The sequence below is a fragment of the Chionomys nivalis genome, chromosome 2 (genome assembly GCF_950005125.1).
Source record: "Chionomys nivalis chromosome 2, mChiNiv1.1, whole genome shotgun sequence".
Taxonomy (NCBI): domain Eukaryota; kingdom Metazoa; phylum Chordata; class Mammalia; order Rodentia; family Cricetidae; genus Chionomys; species Chionomys nivalis.
Window position 1 is genome coordinate 113,776,815 of NC_080087.1, and position 26,871 is coordinate 113,803,685.

At 41.1% G+C, this 26,871-nt stretch overlaps 1 protein-coding gene across 10 annotated transcripts in view; it reads right to left on the reverse strand.

Moving 5' to 3' along the window:
- Window positions 1-24,071, reverse strand: part of Agfg1 (ArfGAP with FG repeats 1) — a 49,038-nt gene extending 24,967 nt beyond the window's left edge. For all 10 annotated transcript variants that reach the window (XM_057758039.1, XM_057758030.1, XM_057758021.1 and 7 more), the window contains exons 1-3: window positions 23,632-24,071; window positions 11,224-11,317; window positions 392-507 (exon numbers count right to left, since the gene is read on the reverse strand). In XM_057758039.1, coding sequence (XP_057614022.1) covers window positions 392-507; window positions 11,224-11,317; window positions 23,632-23,798 — 377 coding nt within the window. In that variant the 5' untranslated portion in view covers window positions 23,799-24,071. The remainder of the gene's footprint in view (window positions 1-391; window positions 508-11,223; window positions 11,318-23,631) is intronic.
- Window positions 24,072-26,871: the final 2,800 nt, after the last annotated feature.

Here is a 26,871-nt window from a genome sequence, read left to right on the forward strand (position 1 = left end):
GCAAGACATAACTAACGGAAAGACTGCTACTACACAAGAGCTGTGCTAACAGTGACGAAAATACTACTCAGCAAACACTACAAAGTAAAGAATGGAAGGAAGGAAGCATTACAGGATAAACATCTGAAGAAATTAGGAGAGATCACTGGCTTTCCTGGGCAGAAGTCTTGACATGGTAATGAAAGGCTATTCGCTACTAGACACAGATACCCGGAGATAAAAGTACAAGCAAAGGTTTCTGGAAACCAAATCTAATGAAAAGTCAAAAGGTAATGAGGCTGTACCCACCAACCATCAATTAATTCCTTCTGTTTCACCTGTCTACCTTAACAGAGTCAATCATATCTCACTCATACTTGTAGTCTGGGAGGTTTTAAAACAATTTACTCACCATCTTTTCTTTTCGTATTTCTCTTGTAGAAACTCTTTCACTTTTTGTGGATCCCTGAAGTCGGGAATTGCTGAAGATCTATCATCAAATAATCCCAGCCAAATCTGTTTACAGACCTTAGGAAAGAAGGGAAAAACATGTGACATTCAATCTCTTCATTTAATAAAATCTAAAGGGAAAATTCTGCTTCTTTTAGAAAGCTTCTAACAATGCTGCTTTCCATGAGGATATTCCCGGCAATCTTAACTCACTTGCATATGCTGCAGGACAACAGCCTATAAAGAGAACTTCCTAAGGAAACAAGCAGCGAATTAGACCTGAGAGCACTGGGGCTCTTCTGGTCTTGGCATGATCACTAGCTGTGAACCATAACAGTCAAATAATCTATGGGAACCTTGGTTTCTTTACCCATAAAACAGTAACTTCATCAACAGCAATTTTAGGTGTCTTTTAGCAAGCTAAAAACCAACCAACCAAAAAAAAAAAAAAAAGACAATTACCAAAATCGTGAACAGTCTGCTAATAAAGTATAACAATAATATAAATATAAGCAGAACAATTTCAGCCTTATAACATGCTTTTTTTTAACCAGACAAGAGTCTGAGACATTTACCTCTTTTGAATAGAAATGAAATGAGTCAATACTCAAATAAGTCACAAAAAATAACTATAAAAAAGAAAAATCAGGCGGGTGGTGGTGGCGCACGCCTTTAATCCCAGCACTGCGGATCTCTGTGAGTTCGAGGCCAGCCTGCTCTACAAAGGGAGTTCCAGGCAGGCTCCAAAGCTACAGAGAAAGCCTGTCTCGAAAAACCAAAAAAGAAAAATCATAAAGTTGGGTTTCAAAAAAATGTAAAACTGTTTTTGAAAAAACTTAAAAAGGAAAAAAAAGACAAGAACCAAGTAATACAATGTTAAAGAACTACGAAAGCCCTCAAATCCAGAATGTAGGAAACTCTAAGAATACAACTGCCAAGAATAAAACCTGAGCCTGGAGAGATGGCTCAGAAGTTAAGAGTACTGGCTGCTCTTCCGAGGTATCTGAGTTCAAATTCTAGCAACCACATTGTGGCTCACAACCATCTATAATGAGATCTTCTGGCCTGCAGGAATACATGCAAACAAAACACTACATACAAAAAAGGTAAACAAACAAAACCATAGGGCGGGATAATGGTGGCACACACCTTTAATCCCAGCACTTGTGAGTCAGAGGAAGATAGATCTCCGTGAGATTGAAGCCATCCTGACCAACAGAGTTCCAGGACTGTCAAGGCTACACAGAAACACCCTGCTTGGTGAAAAAAACAAACAAACAAACAAAAAAAAAACAACAAACAACCAAAACTAAAAATTAAAAAAAAAAAAAAAAACAACACACACAACGCGGGTGCTCTAAACAATCACTTCACCAAAGATGTTCACACTGCAGGTAAATAGTGTGACACCATATGCCACTGAGAACCGATGGCAGAAACACTCACAGGATACAGACACGTAATACACTATGGAAGTTGCTGGCTATACTTGTGATGCTAAGCAACTGAAACTCTCCCAAATGTAAAACGATGCAACACCTATAGAAGGCAGTTGAGCTACCCTACGATCAGGTCATTTTTGGAGGTATCTGCCCACGAAATAAGAAAGCACACTCCCAGCTCTTCACAGCAGCTTCACTAAAAAGTCCAAAGTGGAAAAAATAAATCTTGTATTTAATCCCAGCACTCAGGAGGCAGAGGCAGGTGGATCTCTGTGAGTTCGAGACCAGCCAAGAGCTAGTTCTAGGACAGGCTCCAAAACCACAGAGAAACCCTGTCTCGAAAAACCAAAAAAAAAAAAAAAAAAGAAGTGAAGAATAAACAACCTGCAAATATTGCTGGGGGAAGGGGTGTGTGTGAATACTTTTAATCTCAGCCCTAGGGAAGCAGAAGCAGGTAAATCTCTGAGTTCAAGGCTAGCCTGATCTACAGAGTGAGTTCCGGGACAGACAGGGCTACACTAGGAAACCTTATCTCAAAAAACAAAATAGCAACAGCCTAAGCAGAATACTAGACAGCAAATAAAAGGAACAATGTGGTGATAGAGAAGCTTCAAGATAACTATGCTGGTGGAGAGAAATCACCAAGACGAAGGAGAGCGGCTCAGTCCACCAGTAAAAATGCCTGGGGCCAGCCTAAATCAGCCCCTAAAAGCACGATCAAAGCCAAGAAAACTCTTGAAAATTGTCCTCTGACCTCCCCAGTCTCGGCAGGCAGGTGGCGTATGTATACTAATTTTCTAAAATGGCCTCTATTCTTCTGTGCTACTGACAGTTGATGTCACATACTTCTATGTGGTACTCTTTCTACCAATAAGGAAACAAGTATTTGTCAAATTTAATCAGAAAACGTGTCACTAAGCTTTCCCAACACATCAAAAAACTCCCCACTTTGCCTTCTGGTGAACTACCCTCACATTCTGGTCCCTGAAAAGTTCAATCTTTCCCATTACTATATTAAAACTGCTCTCTATAAGCCTTTGCTGATAGCTGATAGCAGTCTCTTTTCTGTTAACTAAACTGGAAAAAAAAAAAAAAGAATTTTTTTTTCCCCTTTAGGGAAGAGAAGGAACAGACAGCCGATTATAACCGCAGGTAGTGCTGTGTGCTGGTGACTGCAGGAGGGAAAGCAGCCTGAGTGGACTTGTTTAAGAACACAAGAAGCACAGTGTTGATTCTGGCTAAATAAAAAGGGGCTGGGGTATAAGACCACAGACTCTAAGCTAGGCCAAGAAAAAGAGGACAAAGTGTTTAGTAGAATGAAGGTTCTAGTAATTACTGTAGTTAAGCTTCATAGGAAAAGACTGCGAATAAAGGATCAGTGGGGGTCTCACAGCAAAATTCTTAAATTCCAAATCTGGGAGGTGAGAGTTATGGATGGAAATGTAACATGGGATGCAGGACCGCTGGAGACAAGGTGGAGGACTCAAGGATTGTGTAAATGACCCATGTGGGCACTGGTGGGAGTTCAGAGACAGCAAGAGAGGCGTAAGGAGTAAAAGTGTAAAAGAACAAGTGTTGTGACAAGAAGACACACGGAGCAGTAACATCTGTTAACATGAGGAACATGGGTGTGGGCTAGAAATAGTACTGAAGAATAATAACGGTCCCTAGAAGCTATCATTTGTAAGGACTCAACACATAATGAGATCAGTTCTGATGATCTTTGTAGAAAGGAAGTGGATAATCATTCTAATTATGTGTTAACTTGGCTATGGTGGTTGACAGTCTGAACTAGCTCAGTCAACTCTTGCTAGCTGTCTGATATGTCTTCTTATGTGAAATGTAAATAATACTAGGACTTTCTTGCTATGGACACTGGGCATGTTCCATGAGTTAACACACCTGACAATGAAGTATGTACTATAGTACTATAAGACTATACTAAGAGTATTAGTGTTGTGCTATCTTTGAGAAATCTTCAGTGGTGGGTGATTAGATAAGCATCAACTAATAAGGGAAAGTCTTATCAGGAATGCAAGAAATTAGGTCCACTTTTAGTCCTGCTGCTGTAGACAGAATCTAAGTGGTCTTCAATATTCAACCTCCGCTGAAGGCAAAGTGCTTTGTACTTTTACAGAAAAAGCTCACTACAAACTGTCACATGTTAGATTTGCTCTAAAGTGTGTGCCTCATGAAATACTTCTTAACCTTCATAATGCTTATAAGTTGAGCCATAAGTTTTCAATAAACAAAATGACTTAAAACCACTCTTAGGTAAGAATCAAAAATAAAATCTAGAAAAAATGAGCTGATAATCGCCAACAAAGAAGTTTGTAAAGCTTTGAGTTATTTTTCTTCCCTCTAGTGCAAACTCATTTTAGAATTGCCACCATAACCACCAATAACAGAGTGTAAAGTATACTTCATCAGTCAGTTTGTTGGTAAATGGACACTCAATGTGGACTGGAAGTTAATCAAGACGCTACTGCAAAGCACAGACTGGCTGTAAGAAAATTTCAAGTTAAAGCAGTGGCTCTCAACCTTCCTAATACTATGACCCTTTAATACAGTTCTTCATGTTGTGATGACCCCCAACCATAAAACCAAAAAAAAAAAAAAAAAAAAAAAAACACCACTGCTACTTCATAATTGCAATTTTGCTGCTGTTATGAACTGCAATATAGGTATCTGTGTTTTCTGATGGTGTTAGGTGATCTCTGAAAAGGTGATTCGACGCCGCCCCCCCAGGGGTCACGACCCATAGGTTAAAAACTACTGAGCTAAAACATAGCATTCCAGCACTGCAATAAAACACACGATAAAGCCTCAAAAACCAGACCACCTTATGGGAGCTGTGAGCTTTAAAGGATTCAACCATGCTGCAGAAATCCAATCATCCCAACAGCAGAACCCAGTCAGAGACCAGAAACAAAGGCTTCCTTCCTTGTGTATGTCCAGGCAGGCTTGCCACCGAAACTAAAGAGCTCCAAGAACAAGGGTGACAGTTGTTGATACAGAAAACAAACAAACAAACAAATAGAACATGACAACAAACATACAGGCCCATGTCATTGTAAAAAGGGGAGGTAGGAAACAGCTACAAGCTTTAGATGGAGGTCCACTAAGGACAGCATCATTCACTACTGCTTTCAATCCTCTCAAGGAAAGCAACATGTACAGAAATGCCAACATACAGATTTCCCTTTAGCAAAACAAATATTTATTGTTAATAAAAGGAATAAGCAATGTGGTATGATTCTGCTCACTTCTAGATGAGAAAAGAGCAGGAGGAGTTGGAACATCTTTTTTTCAATAAGCCATCTCTACAAATAATATTCTCAAAATGTCTTTTGTCTTCAGTCTTCTAGATAGAGATGGAGTACTGTCTTCTTCCAATGGTAATATATAATAAAACATTTAATAATATTGCCCATAAACACAAAAAAAGTTAAATAATTTTAAGTAAAAGCTAAAAATTTCATAAGTACCTGATTCCGACTTTTTAGAAACAGAAAAAAAACCTAAAGAGAAACTCTTTAGATAGCTACTATGAACCTAGACAAAAGTCTACTGCCAACTTCTATCTACTTACTTTCAGGGTGATGTTCATAGCCTAGGCTGATTTCAAACCTGCAACCCTCCTGTTTCAGTCTGGCATATAGTTAACAGATGTTAACTACCACACCCAGTTCTCTTACCAACCCTCATCCCCATGGCTAGGAAATCAAACTCAGGGTCCTGTGCACAGGGACAGACCCTCCACCTCTCAGATACAGTCCAGTCTATCACCAACTTATTACTTTTCCCATCCCTTTCCCAAGAAAAACCTAAGGTAAACTGATGTGGTAGCATGCACCTTTAATTCCAGCACTTGGAAGGCAAAGACAAATGAATCCTCTATGTTTGAAGCCAGCCTAGCATAGCATACATATTAAGTTCCAGGGCAGGTAGGACTAAATAGTGAAACCCTGTTTCAAATACAAAACAAATGAAAACACAAGTAAGAAGGAGTCTATAGTAAGAAAAACTCCAAGTACGTCATGGTCCAAGAAATACAACAGCAAAGCAAATACAATATAAACATTTCTGCACTCAGTAAGCTTAACTCACATGACTATGCTAGTATTTTAATCTACCAGCTAATACACATACATATTCCTCAGCGATAGAGTATTCAAATGATATATACACTGAACAATGTTTGCAGAGACAAAAAAAAGATCACCATTATGACCCACATCTCATGAAAAAGAAATAAACAGTTCTACATTTATATACATTTCAGAAAATATTATATTCCATCTTAACATTTTGCTTTTTTTATAATGTGCTAGCAAGAATTACTGCATACACAACTGAGTGAAAAAAAAAGCAGAAACAGTTTGTGCAGACAAAGGACACAGATTTATAACCCAGCCGTATAATCATGTGAGAGAACATGAGGCTTCAGAGAGACAAATCTAACTTCCTTATTTTCTCCTTGGGTTTTGTTTTCATTTTTAGTTTATAGCACAGAATTCCTTACCTTATAATGACCTCATTGAAAAAAAAAATCTAAGTATTTAATCCTGACTAATCAGACCCAACACACCCAGGCCCTAGATAACTCTTCAAAGATAATCTGGTAGAACTGATTGCTCCTTCCAGACACACTGCTCAGCAAGTTCTCCCTGCCCATCTAACCCAAATGGAAAATGAAATCCCAGATGGGATACACACTGTAGGATGTGTCACTTTACTCATGGCCTCTATGTGACAGTTAAGTGTATATTTCATGATGCAAGAACCTCGTGTCTAATGCACTATTATTCCTCTGCCACCTTGAGGACCAGCAGGCACAAGACACTTGAGCAAAAGCATTAAAAAGCTACCTCCCTGCAGCATCTGTAAAGTGAAGTTTTTCTCCTTTGTACCACCTAAAATATGTATATGACCTAGAACATTTAGCTTCCCAACTTATTTAGGCAGAAAATAAATTCAGTGATCCAAATTCTCAATATATATATAGGCCACACAGGTCAGCAAATCACATCCTGTGAATTAAATCTGGTCTATGGTCTTCTTTATAGACCAAGTGTTATTGAAATAGCCATGCCTACTTGCTTTCCTAGGGTCGGACTAGTTTATGCTATAATATATGTATTGATTAGTTCCAACAAAGACCTTAAAATATCTACATCTCATGCTTCATAGAAAACATCTGCTGGTTCTTGCTGATTCCTGACATAGGAACAACATGGACCAATGATGACACCACTGAAGCATCCAAGAATAACATTTGGAGAGAATAACTGAAGCACACAGGAAACAATGCTAGAAGATGAAGGAAGTCTTTCATTGGAGGCAAACAGACATCATTGCATGATGCTGTCAAGGGGGAAATAGGGCAGTTTTAAATGACAGTCTCTTACAGTAATTCCTGTTTGCCTTTAGTGAAAGATTTCTGCAAAATTCCCTGTATACTACATTCTACTCAAAGCACACCATGTTCCTTTGTGATAATTATTTTCTAAACTTAGGAATCAATCAGAGAAGTATCTTCCCACATAAAAGTGCCAGCTTACAGAATCATAATGCATCAATTTTTAAAATACAGTTCTTCTAGCCTTAGGCAATAAATAATACAGAATTCATTATAGATTACAAAGGAAAATGATGCTCAAGAGAAAAAATGATTTGCCTATGTCACGAACTTCATAAATTAGTGGAAATGAAATAAAAACTGAATATTTCTTTTTCTAGTCTCAATTGGAACCTTTAGCTACTAGTTTTTTCAAATAGGTTCTAGTTATAAAAATTCAGATAAAGTAGGCAGTCATGGAGACACATACCTATAATTCCAGCACTCAAAATGCAGAGACGAAGGAGAATCATTGTGGTTTCTGAGGCCAACCTGAGCTAAACAGGAAATGGAGTTCTATCTGGGCTATATAGTGAGATCATCTCAAAAATATAAAGTAAAGAAAGTGAGCTTGGAGACAAGAAGCCACTCCAATCATCCCTAGTGGTTATGCATCGCTTTCATTTATGAGATAAGTAAGTTCATTACAATCAAGAATTTCTTACACACTCTAAATTTACTTTGCTACCTCCTTAAAACATATTTCTTCAAAAATTCTGCTCTATGTAACAAGGATGAATCTTGAGAACAATAGCTAAAATAATTTGTCTACGACAGACAAACACTATATGATTCTCCTTATATAAGGTACCTAAAACAGAATGGTGGCCACCAGGAGCTGAAGAGGAAACCAGAAAGGCTAAATCAAAGCAATCTGCTGAATAACAATGTGCCTGTGCCTAGGGTTAGCAATAATGCATTGCACAGCTAAAAATTATCAGAGTATGTCTCATGTAAGCGTACTTATCAAAATTAAAGACATACTTTTCATGCTTAGTATTTGAGGACAAGTTTTGTTCACAGTAACATTAGCACTCAATAGCAGTGCCTTGAATAAAGGTGGTGATTAATAAATCACTTTCAAAAACGAAGAATGGAAGGGGCTGGGCATAACTTAGTTGGTAGACTGTCTAGCATGCATGAAGTCCTGGGACCATCACAAGCAACACACACACACAGAAAGGGGGAAAGGTGATGAATCAAATACAAATGACAAAGAAAAAGATGTACTTTGTGAGTTCAAGGCCACCTTGTCTACAGATTGAGTTTCAGGACAGCCAAGGCTACTTACACAAAGAAACTTTCTCAAAAACCCAAATTAAAAAAAAAAAGATAAATACATAAATACAAAAACAAATTTAAAAGTCAATGTAAATATTTACTCTTTACAGGCTTCCCAGGTAATTATTACAGTGTCAAAAAGTTGACTGAGCTTCAGGATAAGGTGTGGAAAAAGTATGTGAAGTAATTTGTTGGCCAAAAGCACAGCAAATAGACACAGTGGAGTCATGTATAGCCTCACCATCTGGCATCTCATGCCCTAAGACTATGGTTTATATACTGCACTACATCTGCTCCTGTTCTGTGAGAGTCTAAACACACTTAAAAGCTGAATAATTTATAAAGCCTATCTATAGAAACTAAAGACATAATCTGTCCATGCTGCATATTTAAAGTACCAGTACTAATTGCTCATCATAGTCAACAGCAGCCCGATACAGAGGTACTTCACTTATGACTATAACCATTAGTTTTATAGTTTTTCAAAATAGTGAACAATTCGTGACCAAGTTCTGAAACACAGGATAATCTCCCTAGATAGATACATGTGATAAGTCAATGCATTGAGGGTTTCATGTTTCCATGCCTTTTGCCTTGAATCTTAGTAATCTTTCCCATTGGTTCTGGGTGGGGCACATAGTTTTCTTTAGTAGTTAACATGTACACATCTGTAATACATGTAACACAGGAATAAATTATATGTGCATATGGTTGTATACATGCTTCCCATTATTTTTTGTTTGTTTTTCAAGACAGGGTTTCTCTGTAGCTTTGGAGCCTGTCCTAGAACTAGCTCTTGTAGATCAGGATGGCTTTGTGTGTTGGGATTAAAGGTGTGCACCACCACCACCCAGCTGATGCTTCCCATAATATAAATGTTCGAATGATCATATACAGCACATGGCATATAGGGGAGTTCTGTTCAATACATTATTACAAGTTATACACCATTCATTCATGATGTTTTCCAGATTAAATTAACAATGTTTTCTAATAGTAACAACAAATCAAACACACTCCCTCCAGCACACTGAAACTCAAGCATCAGAGGGAGAGGACCTAGGAACGTTACAAAAAAATATATACTTTCTGATCTCCTGATTCAGAATCACTCATCTCCAAGCATAAATTCATTCATGTTCAAAATGTATGACACTGCCATTTTAAGCCTAAATATATGTGTTTAAGTACGTCACCTTATTTAAAAAGATTGAGGGGTGGGGATAATCGAGCAAACTGACAAGACAGAGAGAGCACAGTGCCCTGGTGATCAGAAGAAGGCACCTCATCTTCTGGAGCTAGAGTTCTAGGCACTTGTGAACTACCTGTCTTGGGTGACAGGAACTGAACACAAGTCTCTGTAAGAGCAGTATGTGCTCTTAACTGGTGAGCCCTATCATCCAGCTTTGTAGTTTTCTATATGGTACTCAAATAATCTACTAACTCAAAATATTTCATCACTGGCCAAATTGAGAAACTTTAAAATGTGGTCTATTCTCTAAATATGTATTTTAGAATAGTTCACAACTGTGAATTCACTCTTCAACATTTTAGAAACAAAACTACATGTGTATCACAGTAGGCAAATAATTCTATTCCATTTTGGTTTTAGACAGGGATCTCATGCAGACTAGGCTGGCCCAGAATTTGGTATGCATCCAATGGTAACCTTAAGTTTCGGATCCTCTTGCCTCTATCTCTGAGTGCTGGGTTTACATCTGTACAACACAATGTTTGCCTGATTAGGTAAAAAATTTCAAGTAATCATTCTAAAGCATTTGAGAAGAAAGAGAATACTCTTGCATACATTTTCTAAGAATGAACTAAGAGGTGACTAAAACCAATAAAATCTTAATACTCAACCCCTTTTGTGTCTTTTGTGTCTAAGGTTACAGACATGCAACCAGAATGGTACGCCAGACCCACTCAACCTTACCAAGATTTAAAAAGCATTCCCTCCAGGCATAGTGGTGCACACTTCTGGTCCCTGAGGCAGAGAAGGTGGATGTCTGTGAGTTCAAAGCCAGCCTGGTTTACAGAGAGAGTTCAGGACTGACAGAGCTATACAGATAGCGAGACCATGTCTTGAAACCTTCCCTCAAAAACAAAACAAAGCAATTCCATGCTCTATTAACTTCACCCATTTTACAACAATAGATCACTACTTTTATTAGTAACAAAACTCAAATCTAAAAAGAAATAAGCCAACAGCATGGCATTACTGAGAGCCCATTCGTTAGAGGTCACAGGAACCAGTTCCCCAGGACACTATGCTGCCCTTCACAACCCAGCTAAGCAGGAGACATCACAGACACCAATTAAGATGTTAGTTAGAAAGAATGGAAAAGGTCTTGAGAGCTCATCACATAACTAGCGCAGCGTGACAGAGCTGGCGCTTCTCCTTCCCTCCTTCCCCTCAAACTGCCTTCTACAGCCAACACTGCTAAGTCTCAAATATCCATGTCTTACCTCTAAATAAAGTTTTAAGTACCTAGATTTAGAGTAAAACACTCAGGCATTAATTCCAAACAGATTATCAAATAGGAACTTTCTGAAATATCTAAATACAGAATACAAAAATAACATTGAGACAAGGAAACATCATTTTAAGCAACTTATTAAATCATATTAAAATGACCGCAACCAAGCTAAAAATTGCAAAATACTTACTTCATTTCCATGTTTTTGCAGGAATTCAATTTCCTGTTGTGTAAATGTTGTCATGGAGATAGATTTCACCCTGTGAGGTGGATTTAATCCTCTCCTAAAAGATAAAATATTTTACAAAATTACTACTGCTTATTTTTAAGTTATTCAAAACATTTTAGTATACTTAAACTTCTAAGTATTTTCATTCCATAAACAGATTTAATATTAAACTACTGCTTATCATACAAAGTAAATTTAATTAGACTACACAGCATTAGCATTCGAACAGCCACAACATGCCTTTGATTTACACTTAGTTTTGATTTTTATTAAAAATTGTATATATCGTGAGCAGGTGCACATGCTGTCTCCACAGAGCAGCATGTATGGAGGTCAGAAGACAATCTGCAGTAGTCAGTTCTCTCCTCCAACATTTTGGTGCAGGTCCTAAGACGGAACTCAGGTCATCAAGCCTGGCAGCAAGCATCTCTACCCACTGTTCTATGTAGCTGGCCCAGATAAACTCTTTTTTAAAGTTTTTTACAAGGAAGATAGAAAAGTAAAAGCTTTTCTGAAGTAAGGAGAGGCAAAGTAGCAAAGTGAGAGGAAGTGGGCAGGGGATTTTTTAAGGTTAAAAATATGTGGCTGTGAGTTGAATGAGAAGGGCAGGACCCTGGTGACGAGAGCTCAACCCCTGGAACTCACATCATGAGAACAGCGACTCCCACCAGATACACACATGACCTCTGACCTCCACACATGGGCTGCACCACACACACCTACACACATACCCAAAATAAATGTTAAAAATTTTAAAGAATAAAAAACAGTATCAGCAACAAATAACTAAGAATGAACTATATTATGCAAAGCAACTGGCCAGAAAAATATAAGCTCATAATGTAAAATAAAATACTTAAAAAGCACCTACATAGGTATTTAGTATTTCTAACAGTATGGCAGTCAGACAAAACACTCTTTCGGTTTCGTTGCTTAATTTTATTTGTAATAATGTGTGTATGTGTGTGCCTGGGAGGTATGTAGATGCCAGTGCAGGTGCCAGAGGCCAGAATAAGACAGAGGAATCCCTAGAGCTGGAGCTGCAGGCCAGTATAATGGGCTGGAAACCAAACTCAGGCCCTCTACAAGAATAGCACATTCTTCTAGCTGCTGCGCCATCTCTCCAGGAGTGGGGAAAGGTAAGGAGGGAGATGGGACACACCTTTCAAACCCCAATTTTCTGAAATGAAAACTTACAAACGTGAAGGTTAAATTTTCCACAAACCAGTTTAAAAAGCAGATTAAACATAACTGAACAAAGGCCGGGGCGTGGTGGCACACGCCTTTAATCCCAGCACTCAGGAGGCAGAAGCAGGTGGATCTCTAAAAATTTGAGAACAGCCTGGTCTATTCCACGACAGCCTAGACTACATAATGAAACCTCCATCTCAAAAAAATAAAAAATAAACATACCTGAACATAAAATTAATGAACTAGAAGACAGAAGGTAACATAAAGACAACTGTTAACTAAGGAGCCTAACGGACATCTAAAACCAGTTCTACAGCTATAGAGCTGAAGGAATGAAGAAGATACATCTGAAGAGATAATGGCTGGGATTTTTCAGATCCAATAAATTAGTTATATAGAACTGTAGAAAATAAAATCTACAGTTAGAAAGAGTCAAAATTGTAATGATTTTAAATTAAATTATAACCACTTTCCATAAGAAATGAGAATATTATCTTCATGTGGAAATGAAATAAATGTTGTGATCCAGAAAAGCGAGGAGAAAAATGGCAGTAATTTCAGACTTAAAAAAAAGTTTTTACCCAGGAGACTTTTAAGTAAAGAAACTTACATCATACACAATTTAAAAAGCAAAACTATAGGCTGAGTATTGATGTCTCACGCCTTTAATCCCAGGACTTGGGGGCCAGAGGCAGGCAGATCTCTATGAGTTCGAGGCCAACCTGGTCTACAAGAGCTAGTTCCAGGACAGAAAGGGCTACACAGAGAAACTCTGACTGGGAGTAAAAGGAAAAAAAAAAAAAAAAAAAAGAAAGGGAGGGAGGGAGGGAGGGGGAGAGAGACAGAGAGAGAGAGAGAGACAGAGAGAGAGAGACAGAGAGAGAGAGAGAGAGAATGGATCAAAACTGACATATTCTTAACATGTACTCCTGGCAGCTGATGCCACTTCTCCTGCTAGTCATCAGATGAATACAGTCAGTACTAAACAGCTCCCTGTGATATGACTCATACTATTTGATGAAAGTATTGGGTAAAAAAAAAAAACATCATTTTTTCAGAGCCAGTATTAATAGCAATGCCCACCCTGAACTCTAAAAACACACATTTTTAAGTCTCCAAATTTGGGCCAACATTTTTAGACTCATTTCGTAAGTGCAACATTGATGTTTTGAAAGCATGTATGCCAGTTAATTGGCCTTAAGTTCCAAAGTAACCTGCCAGTACAATCCAATATGTTTCTGCAGTATAATTAAGTCACATACAGATCCCCAGGAGTTGTTTTAATGACCACCACCCAGGTATGACTGTAACCAGATGGCATGACTCACTGAGTATGTCTGCCAGTATGCTCCTAACTATGCCTCAATCTTGCAAATAGTCATTTGTTCAATTCAAATACCAATCTGTGCTAGATGAGTAAGAAAGCTCATTTCGTTGATTTATTAATTGTTGTTCCCCTGATGAGCGAGAAGCTGCTTAAAATACTTTAATAAGCTATGGAAATGTATGTGGTTGTTAATACTACTGTCAGAAAGTAATAAAGTTAATTTGACATTAGGTATATCCTAAGCCTAGTTATTTACTAAAAAAAAAAAAAAACCAAAAAACTCGTATTTCATAATATAAAAATTACATATTTAAAATCTAAAACAGAAGATGCTTTTAGTAAGTTAAGATTCTACAAACTTGGCTCTTGGACACCTATGTTCATTCACCCAGAGTGCAAACTCAGCTTCCCTCTCCCTCCCCCTTCCCTCTCTCTGTAAATAAATGTAAGACACAACAGTTATTTTGTTTGCTTGCTTTTTCTTAGAAATCCACAATCCCAAGATTCTTACAATACTCAGGGCAATCATCTAGAAACCAATGTTCAAGTAATGAAGCGACTGATGCACAGTGGGACCAGTGATGAACAAACAGCATAAGATCCGCAAAGATCTGCACTGCTCCACTGCAAGGACAGCAGAGTAAAAAGATTAGCCCACATGAAACAAGGAATGAAAAACACTGCAGAGACCCTCCAAACAATACTGTTCTTTAATAACAAACATGCCAAACCAGGGCCTATAGTTACAGCCTCTAAGGAGGCTAAGGCAGGACGGTCACCTGAGGGCAGGTGTTCAAGATCAGCCTGGACAATACAATATGAAGACTCTGGACTCTCCCAGATGTCTCTGCCTCTGGTTGTGCTCTCCCTCACATCTACAGTAAACCATCTCCTCCACCATACCTAGGAGCTATGTCCTTCCTTATTTATTTCCTTTTCTTCATTCAACAGCAAAGCCGCTGACAAACCAAGAACCTCCGGCAATAAAGTATTCCGATGGTTGGCAGGTACTGGCAGAAGAGGCAGAAATAAATACGAATTCTAACAAGACTAACTGGGCATTCTTGTTCAGAAGAAGTACTCAATAACTGCTGCCATTGTTTTCTGATGTGAGAGTGTGTGTCTGTGTGTGTCTAATCTGGGTTACCTATCAAGTGTGGGATGTTGGACCTATAAGTACTGACAGCTGTTTCGATTTTTTTCTTTGTTTTTGTTTTGCACCAAAAACATCAGTTAAGAGTAAACTAAATGAAAGCTTTCCAGAGATGCCTCTTTTAGCAAAATCAAATTATCTGATAAAATGATGTATTCCCACATACTGCAGAACAGCATTTACTAGATGTTGAGGAAATCTCCCAGTCATTAAGCAAATAAAACTTATTTTTAACTGTTCTGCAGAAGGACCATTCTGGTAGTTTTTGTTTGTCTAGATATATAAAATACTTATATAAGGAAATATTTTAAAAATATTCACCAGCCTATAGTGGCACATGCCTTTAACCCCGGTACTGGAAAGAGAAAGACAGATGAATCTCCGTGAGCTAGAGATCAACATGGTCTACACAGCAAGTTCCAAAACAGCTGGGGTTATATAATGAGACTATGTCTAAAAAAAACTACACAAATAAACGGGGCAGAAGGCATGGCTCAGCAGTTAAGTCTCAAGTGTTAAGAGAACATACTGTTCTTGTTGAGGACCAAGTTCAATTCCCAGCACCCATGTCAAGCAGCTACAACTCTCCACCTCCAAGGGGATCTGATATCTCCATCCTCCAATAGGACCCGCACTCCCATGTATACACACACACATACCCCACACTCACCCAATTAAAATTTAAAATAATCTTTTAATAAATGGTACTTCACCAAAACAAAGACCATGGTTCAGAGTCCATATCCATGAGAATCCATCATTCTGAAAGACCTAAGAAACTGTCATAAAGAAAGGTCCATTATGGGGAACTCCTCTGGACCAGGGAATAAAATTTCTTGCCTATGTGGAGATCTAAAATTCCGGTTGAGCCAGATCAATCACCCAGACCACAGAACCATCCCTAGAAGGCTAAAGGAATAATTAGTCCTTTCATTGGAGACTGCACTTTCTTCCCTAGAATCCCATCCCTCCTGCAGCACCTCACCAGACTATAGCCACTAGCCATGCGGCTTCCTAAGTCCGCCCACTTTTCTGAATCATTGAGAAACAGTGTGACTTCTCCCCTACTTCTTTCTCTTTCATAAGCAAGCTTCCCCTAACACCAGGTTTGCCCAGTCCTCCTCCCCACCGTGTGACTGCTTTTCTACCACACGTCTGGCCTTCATGCCAGTTAAAGGGCATGATTTTCTCTCCTTCTTCACAGCTTGCCTGCCCTGGAGTTTTTTCTTTTAAACTCTAATCAAATTTTCTTTGAGCTTCCATGAGAGCCCATTTTTAAATCCTTTTATGAAATTAAGAATGCCATAAAGAGACCCCCGATTTCCTCTGTATCAAATTCATTTATGTTAAGCTTAATTTTTTCTAAAGCCCTAACATTTGTTATTAAATAAATGATTCTTATAACTTGGGCGAGATAGTTTAAAAGCAGCCACACCAGAATTCATTTTTCTATCATCACATAAATGCAATAATTTATTTGCAAAATGTTATCACTACCAACCTGCCATCAGACAAAGAAGGTAGATATATCCTTATTTAGGCTGTTGTATTTGGCTAAGTGAGATTTAAATGGAATTGTAGGTAAAACATTTCTTTATACAAAGTTGAAATTTATGTTTTAAAAGGCTATGATTCAGTAACTATCTAAGAGCGCTTATGGAAATTTAAGCACATGGTGGGAAGGTTAGCAGCAGAGCCTGCTGACACACTGACATAAATGGCTAAACATTTTACAATATGAGTAATTGATCTGAAAAACAAACAAATCATTGAACTACTTGCTTTTTTTCTTCACCAACTCATTCTTTAGATGTAGGCTTCATCTTTTCAGTATCTGGCTAAGTATTCAGAAGAGTAACTTTATGTTAGAATGATTTAACAGTGTAGTTAGCTTTACTGTTAGTAATGGTGAATGAACACTGACCAGTAGTCTCAGATTTTATATATGTATTTCTCGCGTGGCAGCAGAAGACAACTACCTCTCAGTTTTCCTTACCATGTGGGCTTCAGGTAGGCTGTCAGTCCTCCTAACAAGTGCCTCTCTCTACCCACTGAGCCACCTCGCCATCTCATTATTTTTGCTTTTGAAAAGAAGAAAAGACCTACCACAAATGAACAAAAAAGACCTACATCAATAGTCAACACTTCAAAACACAGTTCAGAACAGGAGAGATTAAAAACAAAAATACCCAGATAGTGGTGTTGCACGCCTTTAATTCTAGCACTCAGAAGACAAAGGAAGTTGGAACTTTGTGAGTTCAAGGCCGGCCTAGTCAACAAAGCAAGTTGCAGAACATCCAAAGAAATTTTGTCTTGAAAAACCAAAATAAATAATAAACAAACAAATGTTTGTTCTGAAAAGGGAAGAAAACATGACATAAAGAATCAGTAATAAGAATGGTTATCACCGAGCCAGATGGTGGTGGCACACGCCTTTAACCCCACCACTCAGAAGGCAGAGGCAGGCAGATCTCTGTGAGTTTGAGGCCAGAGAGAGTTCTAGGACAGCCAAGGCTACACAAAGAAACCCTGTCTCAAACTAAAAAAACGGGAGGGGGGGAGGTACCACCTAAGACCCCGACGCTAAAGAACAGAAGAGATTTTCAGCCACCTCGTTTGTAACAGTAACTCCCCATTCCCATTCATCCTTCATCAGGGAAATACTAGAGTGGAGGCCCAGAAAAAGAGTCCAGAGCTACAGAGAACACACAGAATGAAACTACAAGAAGCATGCCTAGACAGTAGCTATACAGAGGCCTACAAACCAGCACTGCCAAAGCAGATTACAAACATTACCCAGAAATGTTTATCAAAAAACGGTAATGTAATTGATACGTGCTGGGGAGCGATGACTCAGTAAGAACATTTGCCAGCACAGCACCCACTTTAATTCCCCTCAGTCACTTCAGAAGCTGGGGTGCTAACACAGGCCTGGAGCCCCAGGGCTGAGGGATGGAGGTTGGTAAGTGGGTGTCTGGGTTCAGAGAAATGAGGTGAGAGCAAGAGAGCGGAATCCCAACGTCCTAGGGCCTCCAGACAGGAACACTCACCCATTCAGAAGCAAACTAAAGCGTCTTACACATTGAAAGAAGCTTTGTAGCTTAGCCACAGGTAATATCTAAAAGCTGAATAATTATCCATCCACTAAAGCGAAACAATTCCAAAGGAAGAAAACTAGACAATTACAAATGTGAGGAGAGGATCAGCTATATAGGCAAGGATGGTGAGAACAGAAAGGTCAAATCCTACCTTCCTCCTACAGTAAAAAATTGGGAAGAAGCCAGGCGGCAGCAGTGCACACCTTTAATCCCAGCACTCAGGAAGCAGAGTCAGACAGATCTCTGTGAGTTCAAGGCCAGCCTGGTCTACAAGAGCTAGTTCCAGGACAGACTCCAAAGCTACAGAGAAACCCCCTGTATCAGGAGGGGAAAAAAAAGTTAGGAAGAGCCAAAACTGAGGAAAAAGAGAATAGGAATATTATGTTAGCTAAAACCAATAAATATGGAAGAAGAGGAAAGAGTTTAAAACATTTTTATGGTCATCAGAAATTAGGGTCAGGGCTGGTTAAGAGCTCTTGTTGCTCTTGCAAGACTATTGTACACAGCCTCTACTTTTTAAACTCGTGTGTAATGTTCTTATTTAAATAAGAGTAAATTCTGTTTTTTAAAAAAAGAGAGAGAGTAAATTCTAATATAAAACAAATTCAAATTACTCTTCAAAATTAAACTTAACTAGCATATACTTACATATTATTTTCTTCAGCTGGTAGGAAAAATATTCCTATAAAATTTAAGGACTTTTACAAAATTCAAGAATTTCAAGATTTTTGACTGTACAAGTTGGCTAGCAACCTTTAAGAAACCACTACTCAGCCAGGTGGTGGTGGCGCACGCCTTTAATCCCAGCACTTGGGAGGCAGGGACAGGCAGATCTCTGTGAGATGGAGGCCAGCCTGGTCTACAAGAGCTAGTTCCAGGACAGGAACCAAAACTACAGAGCAACTGCCTCAGGAAAAAAAAAAAAAAAAACCACCAGTATTGAACATGTGTTTAAAGACAGAACTAACAAAATTAAAAGCTTGGAAAGAAAAATGAAAAAAAGATTTTCACATATTCCTACAATATTAGCCCCACTAATTTTCATTCTAATCCACCAAGAGGCCTTCAGAATTCAACAAAAAGTGGAGAAAAAACAAGAAGCTCTAGACATGACAATTCTAAGAAAACTTCCTTTTCTTCCATATGTGGTACAGTATTTCCCCTAGGAACATAACATAGAAGAAATTCATTACTCTTCCACAACAACAGGCCTACATTATTCACACAGTGACAATCTAGACAGTGTTCCCATCCTCTCTTCTTGAAGATTCCTGCTAAGTTCGTCGCGCTCTCCTGTAAATCTCTGTCTTTATCACATTCCTTAGTGCATGCTCCGGGTTGTTAAGTTACCTCTGACCATAAACAACCATCATGAAAGGGTATAATTACGACCTCTATTTCTTCAAACTATGATATTAATCAAAAGGATTAATACTTTACTGAGAAGTCGTAAGCAAATTACCTTCCAACTTTGTTTTTCAAGGCAGGGTTTCTTTTTCTTTTTTTTTTTGGCTTTTTTCGAGACAGGGTTTCCCTGTGGTTTTGGAGCCTGTCCTGGAACTAGCTCTTGTAGACCAGGCTGGTCTCGAACTCACAGAGATCCGCCTGCCTCTGCCTCCCAAGTGCTGGGATTAAAGGCGTGCGCCACCACCACCCGGCATCAAGGCAGGGTTTCTGTGTACCCTGGCTGTCCTCGAATTTACAATGATCAGCCTGCCTCTGCCTCCCAAGTGCTGGGATTGAAGGTCTGGGCCACCACTGCCTTCAAACTTTTAAAATACACATCATTCCCTGTGTTTTGAACAATTCAAATGTGCTTCCTGCCGCCACAATAAAGTAATGCATTTTCTTCTCATCATGTAAAGTCAGCCCTATTCTCAAATACAATGTGTTCAATAAGTTATACAGTACACTTAACAACCATGAGCACACACAATATGTTGTCATCACAAATTTAAAATCGGAAGCCAAGGGGATGGATTCAAGCCAACATGTACATTATATACTATATCATCTACATAAGAAATACATAATTATTATCCCATTCTTCCTGAGTTCTTTCTCCAGCATTATGGCTTTTCAAAGACAAACATCCTCAGGTGTTAGTTTCTCCAAATGCTACAGCAAACATTCCATGGCCACAACTGCAGCATCACTTTTTCTTGGCAAGAATCTGAGGATGGAACATGTAGAGGTCACTGGCTCAGGGTCGCTAGCCAGTGACAGGCTTGGCTAGCCCAATTAGGCAAGTGTAGTTTGTGGCTCCAGGAGCTAGGGGCAATCATCTTTTCAGATGAGAGCAATGAAATATCATTTAAACCTATCAGCAAATTGTCTTTGCATTTTTAAGTCAGGTTTCTGGTTACAGCCCAAAATTTGGGGCCGACAAGACTGATGAAAGTGCTTCTCATATCAGTGTCAGACTTTCTGTTCCCAATCCCTGGGATAGATACCTACTGGGCATCTACTGTATTCCAGACATTGTATGAGGTTCTCTTCAGTATGGAAAACAAATCTGAAATAGAAACTTTTATTCTTCATATATGAGAAAATGCTGAGAGGATATTTTCAATATTAATAACACAGCTTTTAGAGGCAAAATGAAAAGCATTGTCACCTAGCTCCTAAGTACGCCATTCTTCTAGTACATGAAGCTGCTGCTACCTGAAGAGCTTTGAAGATCTTTCCTCAGACATCAACTCCTCTGTAAAGTCTCCAAGCCAAGCTTCATATTCCAAGGATAGCACACACATAAAGGGAAAAATATTCCTTAAAATAAAAAATTATACTGGGAGTCCAGAGAGAGCTCAGTGGCACCTGCCACAAAGCCAAACGACCTAGTTCAATCCCCAGGATCCACATGGGGAAAGCAGAGAGCTGAGCCCCTCAAGCCATCCTTGTACAGCCACCCAAGACACACAAGTGTCACATTGCATAAAAATGCATGCACGCACACGTGCACAAAAAATAAATGTGTATGTGTACAAACAATAAAAACAAGGATAACTTTTTAAAAAATTATACCATGGGCGGTGGTGGCGCACGCCTTTAATCCCAGCACTTGGGAGGCAGAGGCAGGTGGATCTCTGTGAGTTCGAGACCAGCCTGGTCTACAAGAGCTAGTTCCAGGACAGGCTCCAAAACCACAGAGAAATCCTGTCTCAAAAAACCAAAAAAAAAAATAAAATAAAAAAATAATAAATAAATAAATAAATAAAAAATTATACCAATAAAACTGGCAGTGGTGAAAATACCTTTAATCCAAGCATTTAGGAGGCAGAGGCAGACAGATCCTTGTGAGTTCAAGGCCACCCTGGTCTACAGAGCAATTCCAGGGCAGCCAGGGATACAGGGCTACAGAGAAACCATGTAAGGACAAAAAATAAAATAAAATAAAATAAAAACTTACACTGAGAGATCCTCTATGTCTCATGTTTCTATTTTCTTCATTACACACTTGCTGCAAGGAAGCACTTTGTGTTTGTAAAGAGCTCTAAAGACTTCAAACATATACCATACAGCTGGATGGTGGTGGCTCACACCTTTATAATCCCAGCACTGAGAGAGGCAGGTGGACCCCTGTGAGTTCAAGGTCAGTCTGGTCTACAGAGCAAGTTCCAGGACAGCCAGGGCTACACACAGAAATTGTATCAAAAAAAAAAAGTAAATAAATTATACAAACGTAAATATGTATTCCAACCCAAAGGCTCAAATGCATCAAAGAACCTCATGTTTGGCAGAAATAGAACATACTTCTTAAACACACATCAAAAGTAAAGTACACTTAGGGTGCATGCCTTTAATCCCAACACTCTGTGAGATGGAGGCCAGCCTGGTCTACAAGAGCTAGTTCCAGGACAGGCTCCAAAACTACTGGGAAACCCTGTCTTAAAAATTAAACAAAAACAGTACACTTGGAAATTAGATTATTAACTTAATTTTGGAACCGAAGTTGCCTAGCTTAAGTGACTTTAATGTCCTAATTTTATTTCATTTATAAATGAAAATCATGAGCCACACATACTAGCTCCTATTTGCCATGCAGCTGTGGCAAATTTGAGTGTTTCCCTACCTACAAACCTGAAAGGAACCTTTGGGACTCCCTTCCTACACTACTCCCAAATTCACCACAGAACTCTGTCCTTTTTCATTTTTTCTTTTTCTTTCTTTTTTTTTTTGTTTGCTTTATTTTGTTTTGTTTTTTCCTGAACTTGCTCTGTAGATCAGGCTGCCCTCAAACTCACAGAGATCCTCCTGCCTCTGCCTCTGCCTCCCAGTGCAGGGGGATTAAAGGCATTAAAGGCAAGTGCTAGCACCTCAGGGCTCTCAGTCACTTTTCCTACTGCTTTTCCCTTTGCCTCATTAGAATGTAAATACCAAGAGAATGGCCACCGAAGCATTTATCACCACACCCTAAGCTTCCTGCGAAACCTAATAGATACCACCCAAAATACTAAGAAGCTCCTGAAGAACCAAGGACACCTCCTTGCCCAAATTTAAAACTGGGGAAATAAGAGCCAATACTGGACTTTTGGCCACATCCAACACTTTCCAGTTTTTTAGAAATTCGTTTTCCCACGTGTTGTGTACTTTGTTATTAACCTCATAACAAAAACTGGGAGGAGGGCCGGCAAGAAGGCTCAGCCGGTCAAAGTGAACCCAAATATACAAATCATGCACCCACAGCCACACAGACATACAGAAAGACAGACACACACGGTAAGATTTTTGTTTAAAGACCCAAGGAATATTAAGTACAAGCTCATTAGTAACTTATATTGAATTCACAATCACCTGCAATCTTTCCAAATGAAATTTCACAGGAACAAAAGTTCCCAGCAAAACACAGCTTAAACAGAGAAGCGCAGACATAAGCTACCTGAGTAATTTCAGGCGGCCATCTCCAGCTCCTTCTTTCTCAATATTGTCTCCCCTGTCCCCATTTCTCCATACAGTCAGGACACCTGGCTACTGATTCAGAAATCTCATCGAGCTCCATCCTTATTTTGAACCACATAACTCCTCATACCCCTCTCCCAGTAAAACTTTCCCCAACTTGGGACACTTGGAGCCATGCAGTCACAACCCTCGTGCTTTTGCTGCCTACCCCCTCACGCAGTCCTCAAGGGAAAAGTTTTCTCCTGGGAGTCACATCTCAGCCACCGAGGCGTGGGGCTCCCCGCCCTCCCCGCTCCCCCTCCCCCCGCCCCCGTCCCAGTTACCTAGGTGCTGTGGACCAGAGAAAGATCGCTAGTCTCGGCGTCTTTACTCTCTCCCTCCCCACCGGTTCCGCGGCACCGGGCAGAAGTCGGGTTCCAAACCGCGAAGCTGCGGGACGCACAAAGGCCCTCCTGGGGCTTCTCCGGGCCTGCGCCCCCCCGAGGCCAGGCCACGCCCGCTGAGCGGCGGGAAGCCGGGATGCTTAGCCCGGCCGGTCGCTCGCTGACCCCGACCCCACCCACGCCCCACCCACGCCGGTCACCCCATGGCCCCGCCAAAGCGAAAAGAGCATCCTGGACCCCGAGGCCCAGGCCGGTCGTATCTCAACGGGCCCCGCCGCCCCGGTTCGGTACCCTCCCCGGCCCCCCGGCCGCACTCACAGGCTGCCCGAGCAGGAGGTGCACACGAACGAGCCGACCGTCATGTTCACGTAGGTGGGGCCGCGCTGGTCGCAGTCGAAGCACTTGCGGTTGTGCGGCAGCCCCGTCATGTCCCGCAGCATCTTCAGGTGCTTCTCCTCCTGCTTCCGCTTCGCGCTGGCCGCCATGGCCGCGGCTCCGACCGACGAGGCCGGCAGGGCCGGGAGCCGGCGGCAATGCCGGGGCCCCGCGCTCCCTCCCACGGGCCGCCCTGGCCGCCGCCTGCGCCCTCCTCCGCCCGCGCGGGCTCCGGCCTCGGCCCTCCGCTCGGTTCCGCCCGGCTGGACGAAGCGCGGACGCTGCGCAGCGCGCGCCGACCGGTCACACCAACCGGCCGGCCGGGACAACCGCCACCACCACCGCCGCCGCCGTCGCCGCCGCCACCTTCCCGACTTCTCCTAAGGGGGGGAAAAGACGAGGCGGGGGGGGGGGTGGGGGAGGGAGGGGGAGGAGCGGCAAGAGGAGGCCCGCCTCGGGCGGCCAGCGGCCAAGTGCGGGCCGGTGCCCTCTGCTGGCCGGGAGGAGTCACTGCCGCCACGCTGCGGCAGGGGTCGGAGCTGGGCGGGGTAGGGAAGACACAATGGTGCCGATAAATAACACCTTTTCCACTGGGCGCCTGTACGCGCTAAGCGCTTCGCACCCTCCTCGGCAGAAACGTTTCCGAGAGCTTCTCGCTGCTTTAGGGGCAACCCCAAATTCCTCACTAGCAAGAGTCTAGCCTCCTTTCACTTCATGCCCATTTACTCAGCCACTCTAGACTTAGGTTTGCTCCCTCCACACAGCGAGCGCAGCTTCTTTTTCATTCCTGCCCTTACTGTTTTCTGTATAGCAAGCAAGGCTTATCAAGATCATCGCTCCTGACATTTTGGAAGAGTTTAGTTTTGGCGTCGGGGCTGTCCCATAGTTTGGAGGGAAGCATGCCTGGCCTCTACCCACTAAATGCCGTGACCAAATGGCCCCTCTCTTTCCAAGGTACGGCAACCAAAAATCCTTCCTTACACATTGCCAGACGTCCAGGGAGGTTGAGCGGAGTGAGAGTAGCACCTACTTCGGGCAAGGCCAGAACACCCCTAGCAAGCTAAGTCACTTAGGTCATACGAGATTCAAGCAGCTCTCTAGCCAGACTGACCCAGATCTGTCCCTAAGGTTGCAGCTCGGCTCACTGGGAACTGCTCTCTGTCAAGTTACTATGGTTTACTGCTTGCCACCTGCTCTGAACTCTCCCTTCAGGTTCCAAATGGTCTACCCCTTGTATTTTCTTCGTTGCTCCACTCGATATGCCTCTCAGAACTGAAGGCTCAGAGCTCCATGTTTGTGGAATGAGTGCGTAGCACTTAACAGACGATCTTCATGGTTGAGCTTTGAGCTAAGCATGATTGTTGGTATTTCCATGCCACCAACTGGGAGTATGGCACGCCAGGCTAGATTTATTTAGGTAATCACCTACCGAAGCTGGGGTTCCACCCCTGTCCAAGTGCGGCACCTACACCACTTTGTCCCTGCAGGAAATCGAAATCACTGCCAGCTCCTAAGGCAGTGAGTGAGTGGTTCTCAACCCATTCGAATGACCCTATAAAAGGGGTCACCTGACACCATCGGAACACGTATTGACATTGCTGTTCCTAACAGTAGCAAAATTACAGATATGAAGTAGCAATGAAAATAATTTATGGTTGGGGTGTCACGACAATATGAAGAATTGTATTAAAGGGTCACAGAATCAAGAAGGTTAAGAATCACCACCTGTGCCCTCATTTCTTAAGGAGTACAGGAAGAGTCAGAGAGCTGAGTAACAGAATACCATCCCTGCCCCCACCACAGATGGAGTAGTTTTCATAGAAGGAGAATTCAAGTTTATAAAGCTTGAAATGCTGAGTCAGCCCAGGGAACCGGCAGGTTAGCGTCACGTTATTAATAATAGTAAATGCCTTTAGTATTAAAAGAGGAGGACAGAGAGGTTGACTAATGGGTGTCTGAAGTGTTTCTTTTATGAAAAAGATTAGACAACCCAGAAGCCCTGTTCACCCTCAACAACTATCAGCTCATACCCCATCTTGCTTTGTTGACACCTTGTCCCCTCTCCCTAATTTAAACTGTAGCTATCGAATCATTTATCTTCAAATGCGTCCACTTACAGGTTCATACTTTCCCTGGCTCCTTAATGTACAATTGTAGTTAGGTGAGTATCCGAGCAGGGTCCAAGAATGGAATCCTATGAGATTTTGGAGAGCTTGTAGGAAAACTCCAAGAAGCCAAGAGTCCAGGGACTTGTGTTTCTTCCAAACCACAGGATGGTTCTTGGAACATGTTTTGTGCTCTTCCTGGTATAGCTTACAGGAGTGAGTTTACTCTGGGTTTTGTTGCTTACTCAGTACAGCTGGCTAGTGTTTGTTCACGTTTTCACCACCGGAGGCTTGTCCTCCACATGCTGCTTTGCCCATGTGATTGGACACTTTTCTCGTGTGACTCTTTTTAACCCCCAGAGTATAAACTGTCTGATGCTCTGAATAAAGTTGGCTATTGCATGAGACTTCAGTTGGCCTCACTTATCAGCTCCATTCTCCTGGATGCCACCACCTCTAGAGAGGTAAACAGGTAGTATATGTCATAGAGTCTGTCTCTGCTCACCCTCTTTTCTATAGTCTGTTGTGAGGAGCAGCGGCTACTTCTGGCCTCCCAGCTCCCAGCTACCGGCTAGCTTTACCTGAAATAATTACATGGAAACTGTATTCTTTTAAACGCTGCTTGGCCCATTAGCTCTAGCCTCTTACTGGCTAATTCTCACATCTTGATTAACCTATTTCTAATAATCTGTGTAGCACCACGAGGTGGTGGCTTACCAGAAAGTTTCTTAACCTGCGTCCATCTTGGAGAGGAGAGCTATAGCATGTGTTCACTGCCTTCTTCCTCCCAGCATTCTGTTCTGTCTACTCTGCCTACCTAATTTTCTGTCCTATCAGGCCAAGTAGTTTTCTTTATTAATTAACCAATGAAACTACTGATAGACAGATGACCCTCCTCCATCAATAGTCTCTCTCTGTGTCATTTAACATACCCCATTCTCTCTTTTGTACAAATAGGAGGTTAGATCTAGTGTATTTGTATCTGGTTCAGTGTAGGCAAGAGCACAGTTTTTCCCATTGGGAGGCACATAACAGGGGCATCTTTCCATGACATTAGCAGTCACTGACAGCTAATGCC